Here is a 19,193-nt window from a genome sequence, read left to right on the forward strand (position 1 = left end):
CCCACGTTGCCTCCGCATAGAGGGCACCGGCTCACGCGTCCTCCCGCTTCTCCTGGCCGCAGGGTGTCAGTGGCCGAGCTCCAGACCCACGTGGAGCTGGATGTGGATGGAGACGGGACCCTCTCGGAAACGGAAGCCCAGGTACGGAGGGGATGGCGTCCCGGCGGGGCGGGGCGAGGCATTCCCGGGGGGCAGGGTGGGGGCGACGTTCCCAGGACAGAGGCACAGTGATGTGCCAAACAGTTCTTAGCACGTCTCACGTTAACCCTCCAGGTGGGGTCGTCCTCCAGTCACCAACAGGGAAACTGAGGCAGGGAAGGGCCTTGACCAAGTTTGCAGGGTCGGTGGCAGGACACAGCACGCTCACAGGGCTGGGAAAAGAGCCCAGGAGTCCTGAATCCCAGCCCCGCCCCCTGCTCTAACCACTGACCTCACTCCCCTCCCAGAGCTGGGGATAGAACCCAGGAGTCCTGACTCCCAGCCCCCCTGCTCTAACCAGCTAGACCCCGCTCCCCTCCAGATAGAATCCCATGCTCGGCTGATTTGTAAACTCTACCTAGGAATCGCTTCACCTCGCACCGAAATGCAGCCACCTCTGGGGTAGGAAGCAGCCGCTGCTTAACAGCTCCCACTACCATCATGTAACAGTGCTCCGTTTGCGTGGGGTGAGACCCTGTCCCACAAAGCCCCCCCCGCCCCATTTGCAGTGAAATCCCACTGTTCCCGTTACAAAGGCAGAGCTCCGCCCAGCTCGCGGAAACCCTCCCGCGCTTGGGCTGCCGTGTTTGCTTCTGTGGCCGCAGTGAAACCTGCAGCAATTCAGCTCGGTCCCTCCTGGCCCCCAACCCACCAAAACCCAATTCCACTGCCCCCCAGGGACCAGAGCCACCAGCGTCCGTTCCCCCTGTTCTCCAGCAGGTGGCAGTAAGGGCTCACAGGCAGGCGTCCTTGCTGCTCCGATCCTGAGGGTGTTTTGGGGGGGGGTCCCCCCTTCAGCCCTGTTTTCTCTGGGGACTGAGTAGCTTCCTCTCCCGCCCGGTGCTCTGGGTCACTGGTTGAGTCGACTGCAGCACAGATCTGAGAGACCCCAATGAGCGAGGCACAGCACAGACCCCTAGGGGGAGACAGAAAAGGAAGGATGGTTGTCCCCACTTTAGAGATGGGGAAACCGAGGCGCAGAGAGATTCAGGAGTCAGCCAGGGAGACAGTGGCTGAGCCCGGAGTCCCAGCTGGGTGCTTTAACCACTGGCCCAGCCTGCCTCTCTGCTAGCCCCGGCTCCTCTCAGCTGCCCTCCTCTTGGCCTCATCTGCATCCGGTGGCAGAGAGTCCCACAGGCCTTGCTGTGCCCTGCTGTACTCAAGCCTCAGTGCGTCTCTTCCAGACTCTTCTGGGGAACGCCCTGCAGGCCGACGCCTCCAGCTTCCGGGACACCGTGTGGGCTGCAATCAAGGAAAACTACAAGCCCGAGGTCAGTGCTGTGGGGCCGGCCCTCCTCCGAGGGGGCCTCTGCAGCCATCCGAGTCTGGAATAACATAGCGAGCCCCTGGCAGCATTGTCCAGTGGATAGAGCATGGACTGAAACCTGCGTTCTGCTCCTGGGTGCCTCAGTTTCCCTAGCTCTTACAGCACTAACGTGGTGTCGCCAGCGTCACCAGTGACTGGGTGTGAAGCCCCCTGGCAGTGTGCAGCGTGAAGGGATGATCGGTGGCTGTGCCGCCGGTGGCGAGTCACTTCCCCTATCGGTGCCTCGGTTTCCCCAGCTCTTCTCTCGTGCTTTTCATCTGTGGAGCTCAAAGTGCTTCACAAAGGAGCTGAGGATCGTTGTCCCCATTGTGCAGGTGGGGAAACTGAGGCACGGTGTGGGGCAGTGACACTCCCACAGCAGGGTGGTGGCCCTGTAGGCTGATCACTGCCCCCTGCTCGGTCCCCAGGCTGGGGCCAGGAAGGAGCCCAGGAGTCCAGCCCCCCCTGCGCATTGCCTCATCCGCTGGCCGGCCCCCCCTCTCCCCTGGGACCCTGCTTGGCAGCGTCAGGGAGCAGCCGGGTGCTGCGCTGACGCTGGCCTGTGGCTGCCGTGTGCTTCCAGGGCCTGCCTGACGCCGCTCCCCTGCCCGAGGCCCCGGAGCCCCAGCCGGACCTGCCCTTGGAGCAGCCGGCCCCCGAGGACGACTACGATGAGGAAGAGGAAGAGGAGGGCGACGATGACGAGAGCAACGAAGAGGAGCCGAAGGTAGTGCGGGGGAGGGGCTGTGACCTGGCCCTCGCAGATCCGGGCCAGCTGGGGCAGAGATCGGAGCCCCCGGGATCTCTCCGGAGCCCCCAGTCCTTGCGGCCATCTCCCCACGAGGGATGCCTCCTGCTTGCCCCCGGCACTCAGTTTAATCCCAGCTGCTTCCTGCGAGCCTGCCGGAGCCTCCCCAGCCCCTGTGGGAATTAGGGGCACGAGGAAGCTGATAGGATTCAGGCTTCTGAATCCCTGCAGCACCCCCCAGTGTCTACCCCGTCCCCCAGGGCACATGCAAGTGACCCCACAGGAGCATTGGGATCGCTGGACCGGGACACGCCCATCTAGCCCGGCATCCCGTCTCCAGTAAGCCGGGGCCAGGTGCCTCCGCGGAAGGAGGTGGGATAACCAGCCCCCAGGGACAGGCTCCTCCGAGCTCAGCCCCTGTCCCAAAGGGGAGGGGGAGGGGTGGTTCTAACCCTCCCGAACCCTTGGTCATTCCCCCTCTGGATAATCTCATTCTCCGTCTAAAGGCCCAGCCCCTCCTGCTGAGCTCGTGCCCTCATGTGGCAGTGAGTTCCGCCGGCTCATTGCATAGAACGAGAGGGTTGCACGCCCCCAGCCTGGGCTCCGTGCATCCTTCCATTCAGGGACTCTCCCGCCCCGCCCGCAGCGAGCCAGGGGGCCAATCCAAATTCCCTTTGCCCCTTCAGGTCCCCCCGCTCAAGCAGCCGGCCGACAAGACAGCGGAGCAGGACGAAGCGGAGAAGATGCCCCCTTATGATGAAGCAACACAGGCCCTCATTGACGGTAAGGCTTTAAATCGGGGCCAGAACCTGCCCACGGGGGGGGGGGGGGGGGAATGAACCCCCAGCGGGCTCCTGAATGTGCTGAATAACTCGACTTGTGGTTGCCAGTGTCCCTGTACTGACATCCCAGCCCCAGCAGGGGGAGCTCCGTGTATGTAGCGGGCAGCAGGGGGGGGACCCCAGATCCCTTAGCCGGGCCCAGAATTCAAACTGGGGTCGCCCCTCGTGGCCGCGTGACTCTGCCAGCCCGTGTCCCGGAGCCTGGTCCGAATGCCAGCAGCCGCGTGAGCGTCGGCGTCGGCACCTTCTCTTGGCTCAGGAGTCGCTCCGTGACCGACCGAAGTCAACGCGCGGTTACCGGCGTCCCTCCCTGGCGGCTGGGCTCCCAGCCCAGGGGTGCCGAAGCCCCCAGCGGCGGGTTCCTTGCCACGGCCTCGCGTTTGGTGCAAACCTGAACAGCTCCTGGTATTCTCTGTAAATCCCGTCGCCCAGAGGCTTCTGGGTTTACCGCAGGCTGAACGTGCCGCCTGAGCGCCAAACAAACGCCATTGGCTCTAAGAGGGCTGGAGCGCGTGCCGGCTGCTCGGGCGTGGGCGGGAGGAGCCGAGCCGGTTTGTGTCTTCGAGTGAGTCAGAGCGTTGCCAAGAACTCACCAGTTCCTCTCGACTCCGGGCTCAAGGGCTTTGCCGCCGGTTCCCTTCCAGAGCCGGTCGCCCTGCCCAAGACGGGCCCGGAGCGTCAAAGCTACGTAGGTGCCTAACTCCCTTTGGTTCCGAGGGGAATTGGGCACCTCAGTACCTTCAAGGGTCTGGGCCAGAGGCAAAAGGCTAAAGCTATGAGGATGGGTCATGACTCGTGCTCAGTCCCAAGGAGCGTGGGAACTGGGCAGCCACCTCTGAGGGGCGGCACGGCAGCTGACTGGGGGTGCACGGCAGCGCTGCCGAGTGCCGGGGAGGGGTTCGAGGCTGGCGAAGTATCAGCAGCTCGAATCGCAAGGAGCGGGAAATGGCAGTTGCCAGCAATACCCGGTTTCTCTGGCCCCTGTCGCCTGGGCGCCTCGCAACCTTTAGCGTAGTTCTCCTCAGGCAGGACAGTGGCATTATCCCCATGTCCTAGATGGGGAAACTGAGGCACGGAGATGGAGGGACTTGCTGTCACGGCGTCACCAGGCGATGCTCTGGAACGACTCCATACGAAGCCGGTCGGGACTCTGGGGGTGCCTCCTCTCTGGGAGCAGACTGTCTCCCAGACTGTCTCCAGGGCAAGAAGCTTCCACAGCTTCCACCTTCCTGGGTCTGAGCTCGGCGCATTCAGCATCCCCTGCCCCACCGTGCGCTTCCTGCAGCGAGTCTGCACAGGCGGGGTCCGGGGGAAGCCAGAGGGCCCCGCACCCCAACTCCGCAGGCAGACGTGACTGTCAGCCAGAAGGTTTATTAGCCGACAGGATCACAGTCCAACCCAGAGTTTGTGGGTACAGGAAACGACCCCTGAGTCAGGTCCATCTTGGGGCCAGGGAGGCCAGGGCCCCGTCTGGCCCCCCTCCATTTCCCCAGCCAGCTCCAAACGGAAACGCCCCAGCCCCTCCTCTGGCCTTTGTCTCTTTCCTGGGCCAGGAGGTCACCTGCTCGCTTTGTTCTCCTACACCTTCAGTTGGCACCTTTGCAGAGGAGGAGCCCAGGCCGTCAGTTACCAGGAGACAGGGTGTGGGCCATTCTCTGTGCAGTGCTGTCACACTGGCCCTCTCTCACACCCCCTTATCCCACCACCTAGATACTGAAGAACTGCATAGGGGAAACTGAGGCACCCACACAGTATTCTGGGAAAACATTAAGAACATTCCCACTTCGTCACCTGGACCCCAGGTTGGACAGGCTATTGCTCTAACCACTGGTCCATCCTTCCTCTAGCCAGAATTCGCTTCACCTCCTAGCTTCGCGGCCGGTGCACCTTTATTTCCCCACGGGCAGAGCGAGCGCCATTCCCTGGATGGTATCTGTCCAGCCAGACCGCCTTGGGGTCCATCCCACCGTGCCCCGGCCAGGGCTCCCGCTCTGCCCACACGACCCGGAGGCACCTTTCGTCGGGCCCGATGCTGGGGGAATGGTGGAATTCTCTGGCCTGCAACCCAGGAGCCAGCCAAGCCGATCTCACATCTTGGGATCTCGGGATCCTCCTGCCTCTGGGCGCAGAATCCTGAGATGGGGCCGACTCAGGGAACGGCCGGAGCTCGGCACTTCCAGCGAGCCAGCCCCGGGGCGCGTGCCCTGTCCGGGACCTCCCACCCGTCACAGGACGGAGCAAACCAGCCCCCCGCGCCAAACCAAAAGCTCGCTCCCCTCCCCCCGCCTTATAGCTCCTGCCGCAGCCTGCGCCGGTGGCGACCCTCTGCCGTCTCTCGGGCGTTGAAAGCCCCCGTTTCATGGCAGCGCCCCTGCCAGCCCCCATTTCCCCATCTGTTCCGGCAGCGAGGGAGAGGAGGGCGGGGGAAGCTGACTCATCGCCTCCTTGTAATGAACTCTGCGAAGAGCCGTGGGGGGGGGGGGGGGCGGCTGGCTTTGAGGCAGCGCTGGCGGGGCCATGAGGATCTGTCCAGCCCCCTCCCAAAACCCCCCAGTGAAGGTTGTCCCTGGTCCTACTGTTCTTACAGTCAGGAAGGTTTCCCGGCGACTGAACCGAAATCTGCTCTGCCGTAGTTTGAACCCGTTGCCCCTTGTCCTGCGCTCTGGCAAGAGAGAGCAGCTTTTCGCCGGCTATTTCATGGCAGCCGTTCAAGTATTTGAAGACCACTGTCAAGTCCCCCCTCAATCTCCTCTTTTCCAAGCTCCGCGGCCCCGGTTCCTTCGCTCGCGTGGCTGGCGTCCCCCCCGTTGAGCATCTGGGTCGCTCGCCTCTGGGTCCTTTCCAGCTTCGCTCCATCCAAACCTGGGCACCGTCCTCGGGCTGAGGCCCAGCCAGCGCTGAGCAGAGCGGGACTCGCCTCCCGTGACTTGCACGCTGGGCCTCTGTCAGTGCAGCCTAAAATTGCATTTGCTTTTCCCTGCAACAGCAGCGTGTTGCTGACTCACGGCCTGGCTGGGATGCGCCACAAATCCCAGAGGCTTCTCAGCAGGGCTGCTGCCAAGCCGGTTCTCCCCCGGCCTGTCATTGTGCAGTTGGTTTTTCTTCCCTGAGGGCAGCACCTTAGGTTTGTCATTTTGTGGTGTGGAGGCCAGTCCTCCCTCTGAACCGTAGCTCTGTCCTCCAAAGTGTTGGCGCCCGCCCTCGCTGCGTGTTGTCAGCTCTCTGTTGCCACAGGGTCTGAGCGCCTCAGGATCGTTAACTTCCGACCTGCCTCAGTTTCCCCCAGCTGCCCGTGGGGTTAACCGCACCTCTAGCTGGGGTGCTTTGGGCTCAAGCCAGCTGGGCCCGCCGGAGCTAGTCCTGCCTCGGGGCGCTGGCTCCTCTGGCACGGGCAGGTCACTCTGCAGCCCGCAGGGGGATTGGCAGCTGGGCAGCTCTCGCTGGAGCGCAGAGACGAGCCCGGAGGGTCTGCCCGCACCCCACAGCTAACCCCCTGCCCCGGGTTTGTTGGTGCTGTAAGCCCCGGGGCAGGGGTGACGTCGGAGCCAGGGTTCCGCTTTCAGGCTGGCTGGAACCCGCCCGCCTTGCGGCGCGGACACAGGCTGAATCGCTCACGGGCTCCTAGTCCTCCTGGGCCCTTCCCACAATGCCCCTGAGGGGCAGACAAGTTTCCCCCAGCTGATTGGGGAGCACCCCTGAGCGGCTCAGCGCGGGCTGCTGCAGGACGCATCCGGGTAGGGCCCTTGCTCGGCTCCGGCTCTGCCGTCGGGACGCTCACAGCCAGGCAAGGCTGCCCCGGGCCGATCCCCCGGGGCGACGATGCGGCGAGGGGACCCCGCCGGGCAGGGGCTCAAAGCCGGGGCTGTCCGGTCCTGGGGGCTCCGCCTCCCCTCTGCCGTGCTGCCGTTACAGTACAGCCGCGTGTTGCCGTTTCTCCGCCGGGCTGTGTCTGGCCCCGTCTCTGCCCCTTGGGGGCTTGGCTGCTGGCACCACGCAGCCCGCCGGGCCAGGGCTCACCCCAAGCTGCCTCAAGCATTTGTTACGTGCAGCAATAACTGAGGCCTGTGGGGATTGTCTCAAACCGGGGGGGGGCCATCTACCCTGGCATCCTGTCTGCGACAGCGGCCGGACCCCAGCGAATCCAGCTCCTGGGCCCCATTCAACGCATGAAGAGATACGAGCCCTGTTTCTGCCAAGTTACTATTACACAGGCGGCCTACGCAGCTCGCTGGGCTAGGATTCAAACCCAGATCTCCGGAATCCCGGTCCGGTGCCTTAACTGCAACCCCTGCCCGGGTGTCAGGCCGGTTACAGCTCCCGAAGAGAGGGGGAGTTCTGGAAGGGGCCCCCCCAGCCGCCTCGCTGCCGATGTCATCACGGCTTCCAACCCGAGCTGTCAACACTTCAATGCAGAGTCCAGTGAAATGTACCAGACGGACGCCTGGGCTCTTGACTGCCGCAGTATAACCGCAGGACCAGCCCCAGAGGCGCCTGGATTCTGTGGCCGGGGAGCGGGCGTCTCCCCGGGAACGCAGCCTCGTCAGCGTCTGCCCGGCTAAGTGCAGCTGCCTCTCTCCGGGCAGCCGCTCGATACCCGAGGCTGCTCCGCTGAGCCGAAATGGCCCAACGCCGCCCTCGGGAGTGGGGCTCCGGTGCCTGGCTCTGGCCCAGATTCGCTGCCTTGAGCTGAGTGTGCAGAGCTGGGGAGGCCGGATGGCACCATTAGTTCGTCTTCCCCGAGCCCGGGAAGGTGTGTGTGATCGAAGCACCTTGAGCTGAAACCATCAGGAGATAGACGCTGCCGTGTCCCGTGTCCCGTGTCCCCCCAAGAACCCCAAACCCTCTGTCTCGCTGGGGGATCCCGGCAAAGACCAGCCTCATTGCTGGGTGAGGTCAAGCCAGAGAGGGGGCATGGCGGCCAGGATAGCTACTGATGGGGAACCGATGAGGGTGGGGGGGGGATAACTAACCCCTCCCGGATCACCTACTTAGCAGTAATTAGCCAAAGTAACCCCCGACCCAGCTCCCTAGTGCCGCCGGCCTGCTGGGCGACCTTGGGCAAGTCACTTTCCCACCCCCGTGCCTCAGTTTCCCCATCTGAAAACGGGGTGACGTTTTGGGCCCTCCTAGAACGGCCAGTAGCTGCTGCTCTCTGCTTGCTCCGGCTAGTTCAGATCATTGTGTCGAGCCCAGCGGGCCAGGGCGGGCTCTGTCTCCAGGCCGGGCAGTGCCACCCCTGCAGGCTCGTCTGCGGGGGCGTTAATCCCGAATACGCTGGCGTGTGAATTCAGAGCGCGGTAGCCTCCACCCGGGGGCGCTGTGCTGGACTCGCTTGTGCCTGGGCCACCCGGTCTCTGCCCCCCTCCCTGTTAAATGGGTCTGAGTGGAGTCACGGCAGGGGGATGGGGGGCACCCGGAGATGGGCGGCAGAATGACCCTCTCTGCCTGTCCCGCGGGAGCAGTAGGTTGTTTACCGCACACCTTTCTCTCCGCAGGCTAAGGGGGTGGTGCTGCTGTGGGGCGGCCTGGGGAGCAGAGCCCCCGCTGGCTTCAAGGCAGGAGCAGCGCGTGGCCACCCGCCGCGGCCTCTGGCAAGTCCTGCTGGTTGCCACGGAGGGCACCTGCCTGCCACAGCTAAACCATCTCCCGAACCAGCCCCACGGCGAGCTGGATCCTCTCCCCGCATTGGGGGAGGGGCTCTCCGGCAGGATCTGGGCTGCCAAGGGGGCGGCTCTGCAGGCAGGTCAGGAAGCAGCCGGCTCTTGGGCCTGGGTGAAGGCAGCTCGGCAAGTCCCGCGCCGGCTCCTAACAGGCCGCACAAACTTGCCTCTGCCCCCGACGGGGCAGCCGGGGATTGAATGGGCCGCGGCGTCTGTCCCTCGGCTTTCCTGCAGGGGGCGCTCCAGGCGGCTGCGCCCCGAGGACACCACAGGCAAAGCGGCCTGCCCCCGGCCTCCCCTCCCTGCCCCCCCCCGGCCTCCCCTCCCTGCCCCCCCGGCCTCCCCTCCCTGGCCTCCCCTCCCTGCCCCCGGCCTCACCTCCCTGCCCTCTCTTCCAGCCGCCCAGAAAGCCCGGGAGCAGTTTGAAGAAGCCGAAAAGTCCCTGAAGGAAATGGAGGATTCCATCCAGTAAGGGGGCAAGCGGAGGGGGGCGGTTAAGGGGTGTGGCAGGAGTGCAGGCTCGGCATTGGGGCCCCCCTTCCATGTCGTCCTGGCCCCCCACCCCCTGGCCTGCCCCGAACAAAATTAACTGGGGAAACTCAGATGCCTGGAAATGTGACGAAGCCTCTTGCTAGAGGGTGGGAGACTTTATGGTTAAAGCATGAGATGGGCAGGCAGGACTCCTGGGTTCTGTGCCCGGCTCGGGGGTGGGGGTTGGGCAGAGCTGGGCAGGCAGGACTCCTGGGTTCTGTGCCCCGCCCTGGGGTGGGCGGTGGGCAGAGCTGGGCAGGCAGGACTCCTGGGTTCTGTGCCCCGCCCTGGGGTGGGCGGTGGGCAGAGCTGGGCAGGCAGGACTCCTGGGTTCTGTGCCCTGCCCTGGGGTGGGCGGTGGGCAGAGCTGGGCCTGCAGGACTCCTGGGTTCTGTGCCCCGCCCTGGCAGAGGACTGTGGTCTAGTGGGTAGCGCAGGTGTGCGATAAGCGGCAGAGGCATCAGGCTGCAGAGCCCGGACAGTGAAAGTGCCCAGCCGTGTACGGCGGCCGGGATCGGAGATGAACTGCAGCTAGGGCCAGAAGCCAATTAGCTTTCCCCAATTAAGCTGTTAATGAGGATTGGGGATTTCTGACAATCCCTTCTTGACAAGGCTCCTTGCTCTCCGCTGCTCTCCCGCGTCACAGCCTGGCTGGTGCACTGCAGTGTTGCTGCTCTGGGGTGGGGGGGGTTGTTTAATAGAGACACCCGCCCCCCCCAGGGGACCACCTGTCCCCTCAGAGCTGTTTATTTGGAGCAGTAAATCAGCCCCCCCCTCCCCCCCCCCGCAGCTCCGACACCTCCCAGGAGATCACAGCGAGATGGAAGCTGACTATAAAAACAAAAACTGCCCAACCCCCAAGCTGTCTCTTATTGATCGCGCCCCCCCCCCCCGAACTCCGGGCCTGCCCCTGTCCCGGCCCCGGCCCCAGCCGGGGGCTGCAGCACCCTTAGCGGAGAGACCCGTGGGGGCAGACGCTGCAGGGCGGACCCACCGGGCTGCCTTGCTGGGGTTTTCTGGTCCAACCCCACCTCTCACCCAGCGTACGTGGGGGCTCCCGTAGGGGGCACCAGTTCCTGCAGGTCCAGTAAGGTGCTTCAGCACCCGAGTGACCCCCCCCCCCGTGCTGGGAGATCTCTCCTGACTCGATACTGTCCTGAACTGGGCTCTGGTGTCTGCGCAGCAGCCAGGCACCCCGTAGAGACACACTAAGAGCTGCATTCACCCGGCTCTAATCCACCAGCCCCCACGCTCCTCCCAGAGCCGGGGAGAGAACCCCGGAGTCCGGCTCCCAGCCCCTCCCTGCCCTAACCACTCCCCTCCCAAAGCGGGGAATCAAACCCCGGAGCCCTGGCTCCCTCTCTGCTCCTGCTCTAACCACTAGCTCTCCCTGCTGAAGCTGGGGATAGAACCCAGGAGTCCTGAGTCCCAGTATACACACTGCTCTAACCACTAGACCCCACTCTCCTCTCAGTGCTGGGGATAGAACCCAGGAGTCCTGAGTCCCAGTATACACACTGCTCTAACCACTCCCCTCCCCTCCCCGAATGGGGAATCCCGGGGTCCTGGCTCCCAGCCCCTCCAAATGCAAGAGCGAGCTGCAGGCTGTAACCCATTTCCGGGGGCGTTGGGGGATGGGCTCTAAAGACCCTTCTCCTGGTGGGACCCTGCCCCCCCCCCGTGTGGGGTAGACGGCGCCCCCTGGAGTTCCAGCCGGGCAGCCTGTTCCGATCGAGGTCAGTTCCCCCCCCTTAAAACCGCAGCAGGTGCCAGACTGGGCCTGTAAGTGGAGCCCCTCTTCCAAATCCCCCCCTCCAGCCACGTGACGCCGTCCCTGGGGGGGCGATTGGTCTGAGCCACCAGCCAGCCCGGAGGGAGGGGTTAGCTCGGGGGGGGGGGTGGGGGGGATTGGCTGGGCCACCAGCCAGCCCGGAGGGAGGGGTTAGCGCGGGGGGGGGGGGGGGGGATTGGTCTGAGCCACCAGCCAGCCCGGAGGGAGGGGTTAGCTACGGGGGGTGTGTGGGGGGGCGATTGGTATGAGCCACCACCCAGCCCGGAGGGAGGGGTTAGCTACGGGGGGGGTGGGGGGCGATTGGTCTGAGCCACCAGCCAGCCCGGTGGGAGGGGTTAGCTACGGGGGGGTGGTGGGGGGGGGGATTGGTCTGAGCCAACAGCCACCCCGGAGGGAGGGGGTTGCTACGGGGGGTGGGGGTGGGGGGGGCGATTGGTCTGAGCCACCAGCCAGCCCGGAGGGAGGGGTTAGCTACGGGGGGGGGGGTGGGGGGGGGCGATTGGTCTGAGCCACCAGCCAGCCCGGAGGGAGGGGTTAGCTACGGGGGGGGGTGGGGGGGGGGATTGGTCTGAGCCACCAGCCAGCCCGGAGGGAGGGGTTAGCTACGGGGGGGGGGTGGGTGGGGAGGGGCGATTGGTCTGAGCCACCAGCCAGCCCGGAGGGAGGGGTTAGCTACAAGGGGGGGGGCGATTGGTCTGAGCCACCAGCCAGCCCGGAGGGAGGGGTTAGCTCCGGGACCCGCGACCGGCCCGGGGGGGTGGCTGCGAGAGCTGGCGAGCGCACAGGTGTAAGGACCCAGGAGTCCTGACTCCCAGCCCCCAGCTCTAACCACTAGCCCCCACTCCCCTCCCAGGGCTGGAAGCTCAGCTGCCAGCTCTCAATTAAGCTCGAGCTCGGCAGTTTGGCCAAGGCATCTGGCCCCCTCCCCCCTTCTCCGGCTGACTGCAGCAGCCTGCCCCAGAGAGGCCAGTAATTGGCAGTAGCCTTGGCTACCAGTACTGGGGAGGTAACCCGGACGGCCCCCCCCTTGCTGACGGCAGGTGCCCGAGTCCCCTGGGGTCCAGCCTGTGGCAGCTGGCGAGTGTGGCAGGAGCAAAGTGGGGCCGGGAAGTTTATCCCCCTCCCCTCCAATATCCCATCTCTGCCCCTCCCAGGGCTGGTACCCCCCCCCCAAAAAAAAACCCACCCCCCTCCTCCCATGAGCTAGGCCAGGGGGCTGATGGCAGGGACGGCCCATTGCAAGCGGGAGATGACTTGAGATCTGAGAAGTCCTGTTTGGCACAAAGTGAACCCTGGGAGCCAGGACTCCTGGGTTCTATCCCCGGCTCTGGGAGGGGCGTGGGGTCTAGTGGTTAGAGCAGGGGAGCTGGGAGCCAGGACTCCTGGGTTCTATCCCCGGCTCTGGGAGGGGCGTGGGGTCTAGTGGTTAGAGCAGGGGGCCGGGAGTCAGGACTCCTGGGTTCTATCCCTGGCTCTGGGAGGGGCGTGGGGTCTAGTGGTTAGAGCAGGGGAGCTGGGAGCCAGGACTCCTGGGTTCTATCCCTGGCTCTGGGACGGGAGTGGGGTCCAGTGGCTTGAGTGGTGGATTCTGTTCCTCCCTCAGGCCCTGACACCCCCCGCCCACATACTATCACTTTTTTTTGCCTCAGTTTCCCCATTCTAAAATGAGGCGAGTAACGTTCCCCTGCCTGAGGGGGGGAGACGCCATGTCTGCTGGGCGGCTTTGAAAATGAAAAGTGCTGGGGGCGGGGGGGGGGGGGGAGCGGTCACCAGCCCCCCTTGTTATGCCAGGGGGATGGGCGCGAGGGAAGAACCAAGTCTGTAATGCCACTGGGAGGAGCAGGACCCCGTGACTCAGGAGCCAAGGGTGCCGGGGAGTCGCTGCCGTACGGGGTGAATGGAGGCAGGGCCACTGGGGGCAGAGGGCTGGCTTCCCAGTGGACCCAGACAGCAGGAAATCATGTGGTCTGTCGCTTGAGCACGTCACTGAGCTGCTCCGTGCCTCAGTTTCCCCAGCAGTACACTGTCCTTCGCAAGGGGATTGGGAGGGGCCCGGACACTCTGGCGATGGGGGGTGTACGTACCTGAGAGCACCAGGGGTCGGGAAGGAGCTGAACCGTGGGGCTGACCTCTTCCCCCCGCCCCCGTGTCGTTCCAGGAGCCTGGAGAAGGAGATCTCCTTTGATTTCGGCCCCCAGGGGGAGTTCGCGTATCTCTACAGCCAGTGCTACGAGCTCAGCACCACCGAGTAGGTGCCGGTGATCGGATTGATTCCCCCCCTCCCGCCCTCAAACCGCAAACTGTCACTGGGGCGCCCTGGGACTGACCCAGCTCCAGGATCTCCGAGCCAGCCCGAGGTTTTCGGCCGGACTCCGGCTCTGCCTCGGGGGTAACGCCCAGAGGACGCCCAGCATCACGGTGCTCCGCTAACCTCGAGCGATGCACTGAGCGGGCTGCTCGTGTGGGATGGTGTCATCAGGACGCCTGGGTTCTCTTCCCAGCTCCACCACCGGCCTGCTGGATGACGATGGGCAAGTCACTTTCCCGCTCGGTGCCTCAGTTTCCCCTCCCACTCAGCTCTCCGTCGGGGGTCCGGGCAGCGCCTGGAGCCCGCTCGGTCGGGGGGCTGAGTGCCAGGGTACCGGGCAGCATTGATTAGATCCTTGTGTATGGATGTGGTAACTGAGGCACGGACAAGGGGAGTGGCCCCGGTGTCACAGTATGCCAGTGGCAGAGCCAGGAATAGAACCCAGGAGTCCTGACCCTGTCAGGCTCCTGCTCTAACCACTAGCCCCCACTCCCCTGCCAGGCCTGGGAGCAGAGCCCTGACTCAGCCTGGCACCTCTCCACACCATCCCCTGTGAGTTCCCAGCAGCGCTGGGGCTGCCGATTTGTTCCAACCCACCTCAGCTGGGTGCCCGACCCGCCTTCGGGCGCCAGTGGGGGGGCAGCAGGAACCGAGCCGCCCCCTTGGCATCTAGTCATCGGACACGGGGTGAGCGGTGCTGGGCACGGCCCCTCCCTCTGCCTCGTGTCCCCCCGTTATTCCCTTGGCTGCAGATGGAGGCGCTCGCTAACGAGTTGTTTTTTCCTGGTAGCTATTTAGGGCTAATTTCCCCAGAGTCACAGAGCAGCTCCCAAATGCCGCCCTGTCTCTTTAAGGCAGCTCCCCCCCCCCACAAATCATTTCCCAGGTGATGCGCCCCAGCAACGCATCATGGGGGGGTCAGCTGGGGAATGGAGAGGGAGGGGGTGGGGAGGGGGGAGCGGGGTGGGGGCTGGGGAATGGAGGGGGAGGGAGTAGGAAGGGGGGTGGGGGGTGGGGAATGGGGGGGAACATGGGGGGCCCCCAGCCCCAAGGGGGCGCTTGGCCTCTGCCTGCTTCTGGGGCGCTGCTGAGGTGGGGGGGTCACTCCCTCACCGCGCTCTCACTCCCCCCCCAGGTACGTTTACCGGCTCTGCCCCTTCAACAGAGTGTCCCAGAAACCCAAAAACGGCGGCGCCGAGACCAACCTGGGGTAAGACAGAGCCTGAGCCCCGCCCCCCCCCGAGCTGCGCCCCCCCCCGAGCTGCGCCCCCCCCCGGGCCACCAGCCCCCCACCCTGTGCCGGAGCCGCAGCCCCCCCTCACCCCCCCCCGGAGCCGCGCCCCCCTGCCCCCGACCCTGCGCCGGAGCCGCGCCCCCAGGCCACAGCCCACACCCTGCGCCAGAATCGTGCTCCCCGGGCTGCAGCCCCCCTGCCCCCCACTCTGCACTGGAGCCGCGCCCCCAGCGGGGAAAGGCCCTGGGTCCCCCCGTCCCCACCCTGGGGTGGGATCAGAGCCAGCGCCCCCTAGAGGGGAAAGGCCCCACGATCCATTCACAAGCTCCCCCCCCACTGACATGGCCCTTGCACAGGCTGGGGGTCGGCGGTGGCATCTGTGGGGTGCTGACCTTTGACCCCCCCCCCTTTGCAGCACGTGGGGTTCGTGGGCCGGCCCGGACGAGAACAAGTTCAGTGTCATGAAGTACGAACACGGGACGGGCTGCTGGCAGGGCCCCAACCGCTCCACCACCGTGAGTGTCCCGGCCTGACCCCCTCCCTGCCCCCCTGCCCCGGCCTGCCCCACGGGGCCCTCTGCCCCCCTTCGCCCCCCGACCCAGCCTGACCCCCCCGCCCGCCCCCCTGCCCTGAGCCGGCCTGACGCCCCCCTCCCCGACCCTGCCTGCCCCACGGGGCCCCCTGCCCTGAGCCGGCCTGCCGTCCCCCCCCCCGCCCTCTCTGCCCCCTGCCCTCCCCTACCCGGCCTCCCCCACAGGGCCCTCTGCCCTGAGCCGGCCTGACGCCCCCCTGCCCTCCCCTGCTGGCCTCCCTCCTCACTCCTGAGCCGGCCTATCACCCCCGCCCTCTGCCCCCTGCCCTCCTCACTCCTGAGCCGGCCTACCACCCCCGCCCCCTGCCCTCCTCACTCCTGAGCCGGCCTATCACCCCCGCCCTCTGCCCCCTGCCCTCCTCACTCCTGAGCCGGCCTACCACCTCTGCCCCCTGTCTCCCGTGACCTGGCCTGCCACCCCCACCCTCTGCCCCCTACCCATCCTCCCATGGGGGGCATGAGCTCAGACAGCGCTGTGCCCATAGATATACCCCTGTGGCAGCTGCCAGTAGTGGGGGCAGGCCCTGCCTCCCCCTTAACTCTGCCCCCCAGGCACTGGGTCCCCCTTAGCTCTACTCCCCACCCCAGTGCTGCATTCCCCTTAACTCTGCCCCCCAGGCACTGGGTCCCCCTTAGCTCTACCCCCCACCCCACCCAGGGTGTTGAAGCCTGCAGGTGCATGGTGACCCCTGTGTACAGCAGGCCAAAGCCGCTCCCCCCCGGCCCCCCACCCCAGCCATTCCTGTCTGAGGCCCGGCTGGCTGGCACGGGCAGGCGCATTGCAATGGAAATCGCCCTGGGGGCTTTACCGGCGGTGCCCCAGGGCGTGGCTGGGGGCCTCTCCCTGCGCCCCAGGCTGACCGTCGCCCTCCGGCCCCCAGGTGAAGCTGACGTGTGGCAAAGAGACCGTGGTCACGTCCACCACGGAGCCGAGCCGCTGCGAGTACCTGATGGAGCTGGTGACGCCGTCCGCCTGCCAGGAGCCCCGCGACCCTGGCGCCGCCGACCACGACGAGCTGTGAGGGGCCGGGAGAGCCAGGTATGTGCCCCCCCCCGGCGCTGGGGGGACCAATCCTGGTTCGGGGGAGCAGGGATGGAGCCTGGAGCAGGGATGGGACCGGCCCTGTGTCCTTAGCCCAGGCCGGGCGTGCCTCAGTTTCCCCCTGCCCCCGGGGTGGGGATGGGCTTGGCATGCCTCAGTTTGCCCATCTGTCAGTGATCCTTGCTGCGCTTCGGGGGCCCCAGGGGGCCTGCTGGCATTAGCTGGGCTGTCACCTGCCCGGTGCCCCCCATCTCATGGGGCACCTCCTCTCTCTCTCTCTCTCTCAGAGTCTCTCTCCTGCGGCCCCACTTCCCAGCCAGGCCATTCCAGGGGGTGGCTGAGTGACTCTCCTCCCCCAGCCCCGATCCGGACCTCACCACTGCCCACGGCTGTGCCCGCCCCCCGCTGCCCCCACCAGGCTCTCCCAGCTGCCCAGAAAGACGCCCACAGCCCGCCAGCTGCCTTCTCGACACCAGAATGTGAGTCGTGCCCTGTGCCCGCCGGGCAGCTGCCAGGCTGCGTCCACTGGATTCCCCGTCAGCCTGGCACCGGTCCCTGGCAGTGCCCCCAACGCCCTGGGTGATCTTCCGTGAGCAGCTCTGCTGGGGGCACTGCCCGTGTGCCCAGCGACTCGGGGGTCCGGTCACCGGCAGAGGGTCCCAAGGCCAAGAACTTCCATGCCATGAGGGCGCCCCCCCTTCACCCCAGGAGCTGCCCCCCGCCCCCAGCCCCTGCATCGACTGAGCCAAGCAGGGAGGCCGGGGGCGGGGAGGCACTCAGGGGTCGCGACCCCCGGCCAGCGCCGAGGGAGCGAGCGGAGAGAACGTGCGTCAAGGATTCCCATCCCAATAAAGGACGTTTCTCCCCAGCGCCGCGTCTGTCCTGAACCCATCACCAGCGGGGCTGGGGGAGCGGGGGGCCGCGGGGCGGGAGCGAGGGGCGCCGGCGGAGCGGGGGGCTGCGGGGCGGGAGCGAGGGGCTGCGGGGCGGGAGCGAGGGGCGCCAGCGCAGCGGGGGGCCGCGGGGCGGGAGCGAGGGGCGCCGGTGCCGCGGGGCGGGAGCAAGGGGCGCCGGCGGAGCGGGGGCCGCGGGGGGAGCGAGGGGCGCCGGCGGAGGGGGGGCCGCGGGGCGGGAGCGAGGGGCGCCGGCGGAGCGGGGGGGGCCGCGGGGCGGGAGCGGGGGGGGCCGCGGGGCGGGAGCGAGGGGGCCGGCGGAGCGGGGGGGAGCGAGGGGCGGGAGCGGGGGGGGCCGCGGGGCGGGGGCGGGGGGGCCGGGGGCGGGAGCGAGGGGGGCCGGCGGAGCGGGGGGGAGCGAGGGGCGGGAGCGAGGGGGGCCGGCGGAGCGGGGGGGAGCGAGGGGGGCTGGCGGAGCGAGGGGGGCCGCGGGGCGGGAGCGAGGGGCGCCGGCGGAGCGGGGGGGGCCGCGGGGCGGGAGCGAGGGGCGCCGGCGGAGCGGGGGGGGCCGCGGGGCGGGAGCGAGGGGGGCCGGCGGAGCGGGGGGGCGGCGGGGCGGGAGGGAGGGGCGCCGGCGGAGCGGGGGGGGGCCGCGGGGCGGGAGCGAGGGGCGCCGGCGGGGTGGGGGGCCGCGGGGCGGGAGCGAGGGGCGCCGGCCGGGCGGGGGGCCGCGGGTTGGGAGTGAGGGGCGCCGACAGGGCTGGGGGGGGGGAGCGACCCTCCCCGCCGTGCCCACCCCAGGGCCCCTCCCGCTGTGGCCGGCTCTGGGCTCTGGGCACTAAGGGGGGGTCTTTGCTGCCGTTCCTCTGCTCCCTCCTGTTGCTGCCCCCACCCCATTTCCATAACAAAGGGGCCTCCCTGCCCCCGCTCCCAGCTGGGCCCCCAGGTGCCCCGGGGGGGGGCGTGCAGCAAGGGGGCGGCTGCACTAAGCTGGTGTCTTGCGGGGGAGGGGAGACCTCGCTGGCCTTTTGTGCCCCAGCTGCTCAGCCCCAGCTCCCCTCCTGCCCCCCCATTGGAGGCGGCTGGGGGAGGGGGAGGCCCAGGCGGGGGAGGGGGAGGCCGCGGGCAGTGCCCAGCCCAGCTGCCCAGTCTGCACCGTTCCCCTGGTGCCTGGCAAGGCGGCGCAGAGCCGCACTCTGGGCCCTGGGTCTGTTCTGCCGGGGGGGGCTGATCGACCCCAGTTTGCGCCCCCCCATTTCGCCCCCTCGGCCGCCCCAGCCGTGGCTCCCTGCCTTGCGGGGCCGGATCGGAACCGGCTCTGGCCGGCAGCAGGGCTGGCGCCTCCCTGCAGGAGCCTGGTGCCCACCCCAGGGCACGGAGACGCCCGCCGGGGCCAGCGGGGCACTGGGACGGGGGCTGGAGATCCCAGGTGCTTCGGCGGTTTGCAGTGAAACCTGCGGGTGCCGGGTGCCTACGTGCTCCCAAGGAGCCGCGCCTTTGTCTTGCTCTGTGCCTCAGTTTCCCCCTCTGCGTCTCGCTCAGAAAGCCCCGGCTGCCAGAGTCCCGGGCAGCTCGGCCAGCCTAGCCGAGGAAACGCTCCCACGGTAGAGGAAGGCTCCGTTTCCAAACAGTTGGTGACGGTCAGTCGGGGGGTTAATGGGCAGGGGTGAGAGTGCAGATTTGGGCCTCTGGAGCCCTGGCTTCTAGCCCCGCCTCTGCCTGACCTGGGGCGAGTCACGGCCCCGCCCTCTGCCTCAGTTTCCCCACCTGTTTGGACTGTGCTGCGAGCTTGGCCGACGACCAGCTCTCTGGGGGTGATTTAGCGACGCGGCTTAACGCCCCCGGAGCACCTCCCACTCCTGCGCTTCTCGCCAGCGGCTCAGGCCTGCCGTGCTCAGAACGCGTCCCGTCCCCCCGCCCCTTGGAAGTGACGTCTGAGGAGCGTGACCCCAAGAGGGTCACAACAGGGAACAAAAAGCCCTCCGCGTGTCCACATGGGAACACGCGTGTGAACACGTGTGCTTGTTAAATCCCATGAGTTCTGAGC

General features: G+C 67.1%; 1 protein-coding gene across 3 annotated transcripts in view; it reads left to right on the forward strand.

Annotated features, from left to right (window-relative positions):
* Window positions 1-17,121, forward strand: part of PRKCSH (protein kinase C substrate 80K-H) — a 27,240-nt gene extending 10,119 nt beyond the window's left edge. For all 3 annotated transcript variants that reach the window (XM_044994885.1, XM_044994884.1, XM_044994886.1), the window contains 10 exons: window positions 63-141; window positions 1,383-1,469; window positions 2,088-2,231; window positions 2,939-3,035; window positions 9,153-9,222; window positions 13,236-13,325; window positions 14,521-14,595; window positions 15,035-15,134; window positions 16,093-16,250; window positions 16,541-17,121. In XM_044994885.1, coding sequence (XP_044850820.1) covers window positions 63-141; window positions 1,383-1,469; window positions 2,088-2,231; window positions 2,939-3,035; window positions 9,153-9,222; window positions 13,236-13,325; window positions 14,521-14,595; window positions 15,035-15,134; window positions 16,093-16,233 — 883 coding nt within the window. In that variant the 3' untranslated portion in view covers window positions 16,234-16,250; window positions 16,541-17,121. The remainder of the gene's footprint in view (window positions 1-62; window positions 142-1,382; window positions 1,470-2,087; window positions 2,232-2,938; window positions 3,036-9,152; window positions 9,223-13,235; window positions 13,326-14,520; window positions 14,596-15,034; window positions 15,135-16,092; window positions 16,251-16,540) is intronic.
* The last annotated feature ends 2,072 nt before the right edge of the window (window positions 17,122-19,193 follow it).

This window comes from Mauremys mutica, chromosome 20, assembly GCF_020497125.1.
Source record: "Mauremys mutica isolate MM-2020 ecotype Southern chromosome 20, ASM2049712v1, whole genome shotgun sequence".
NCBI lineage: Eukaryota > Metazoa > Chordata > Testudines > Geoemydidae > Mauremys > Mauremys mutica.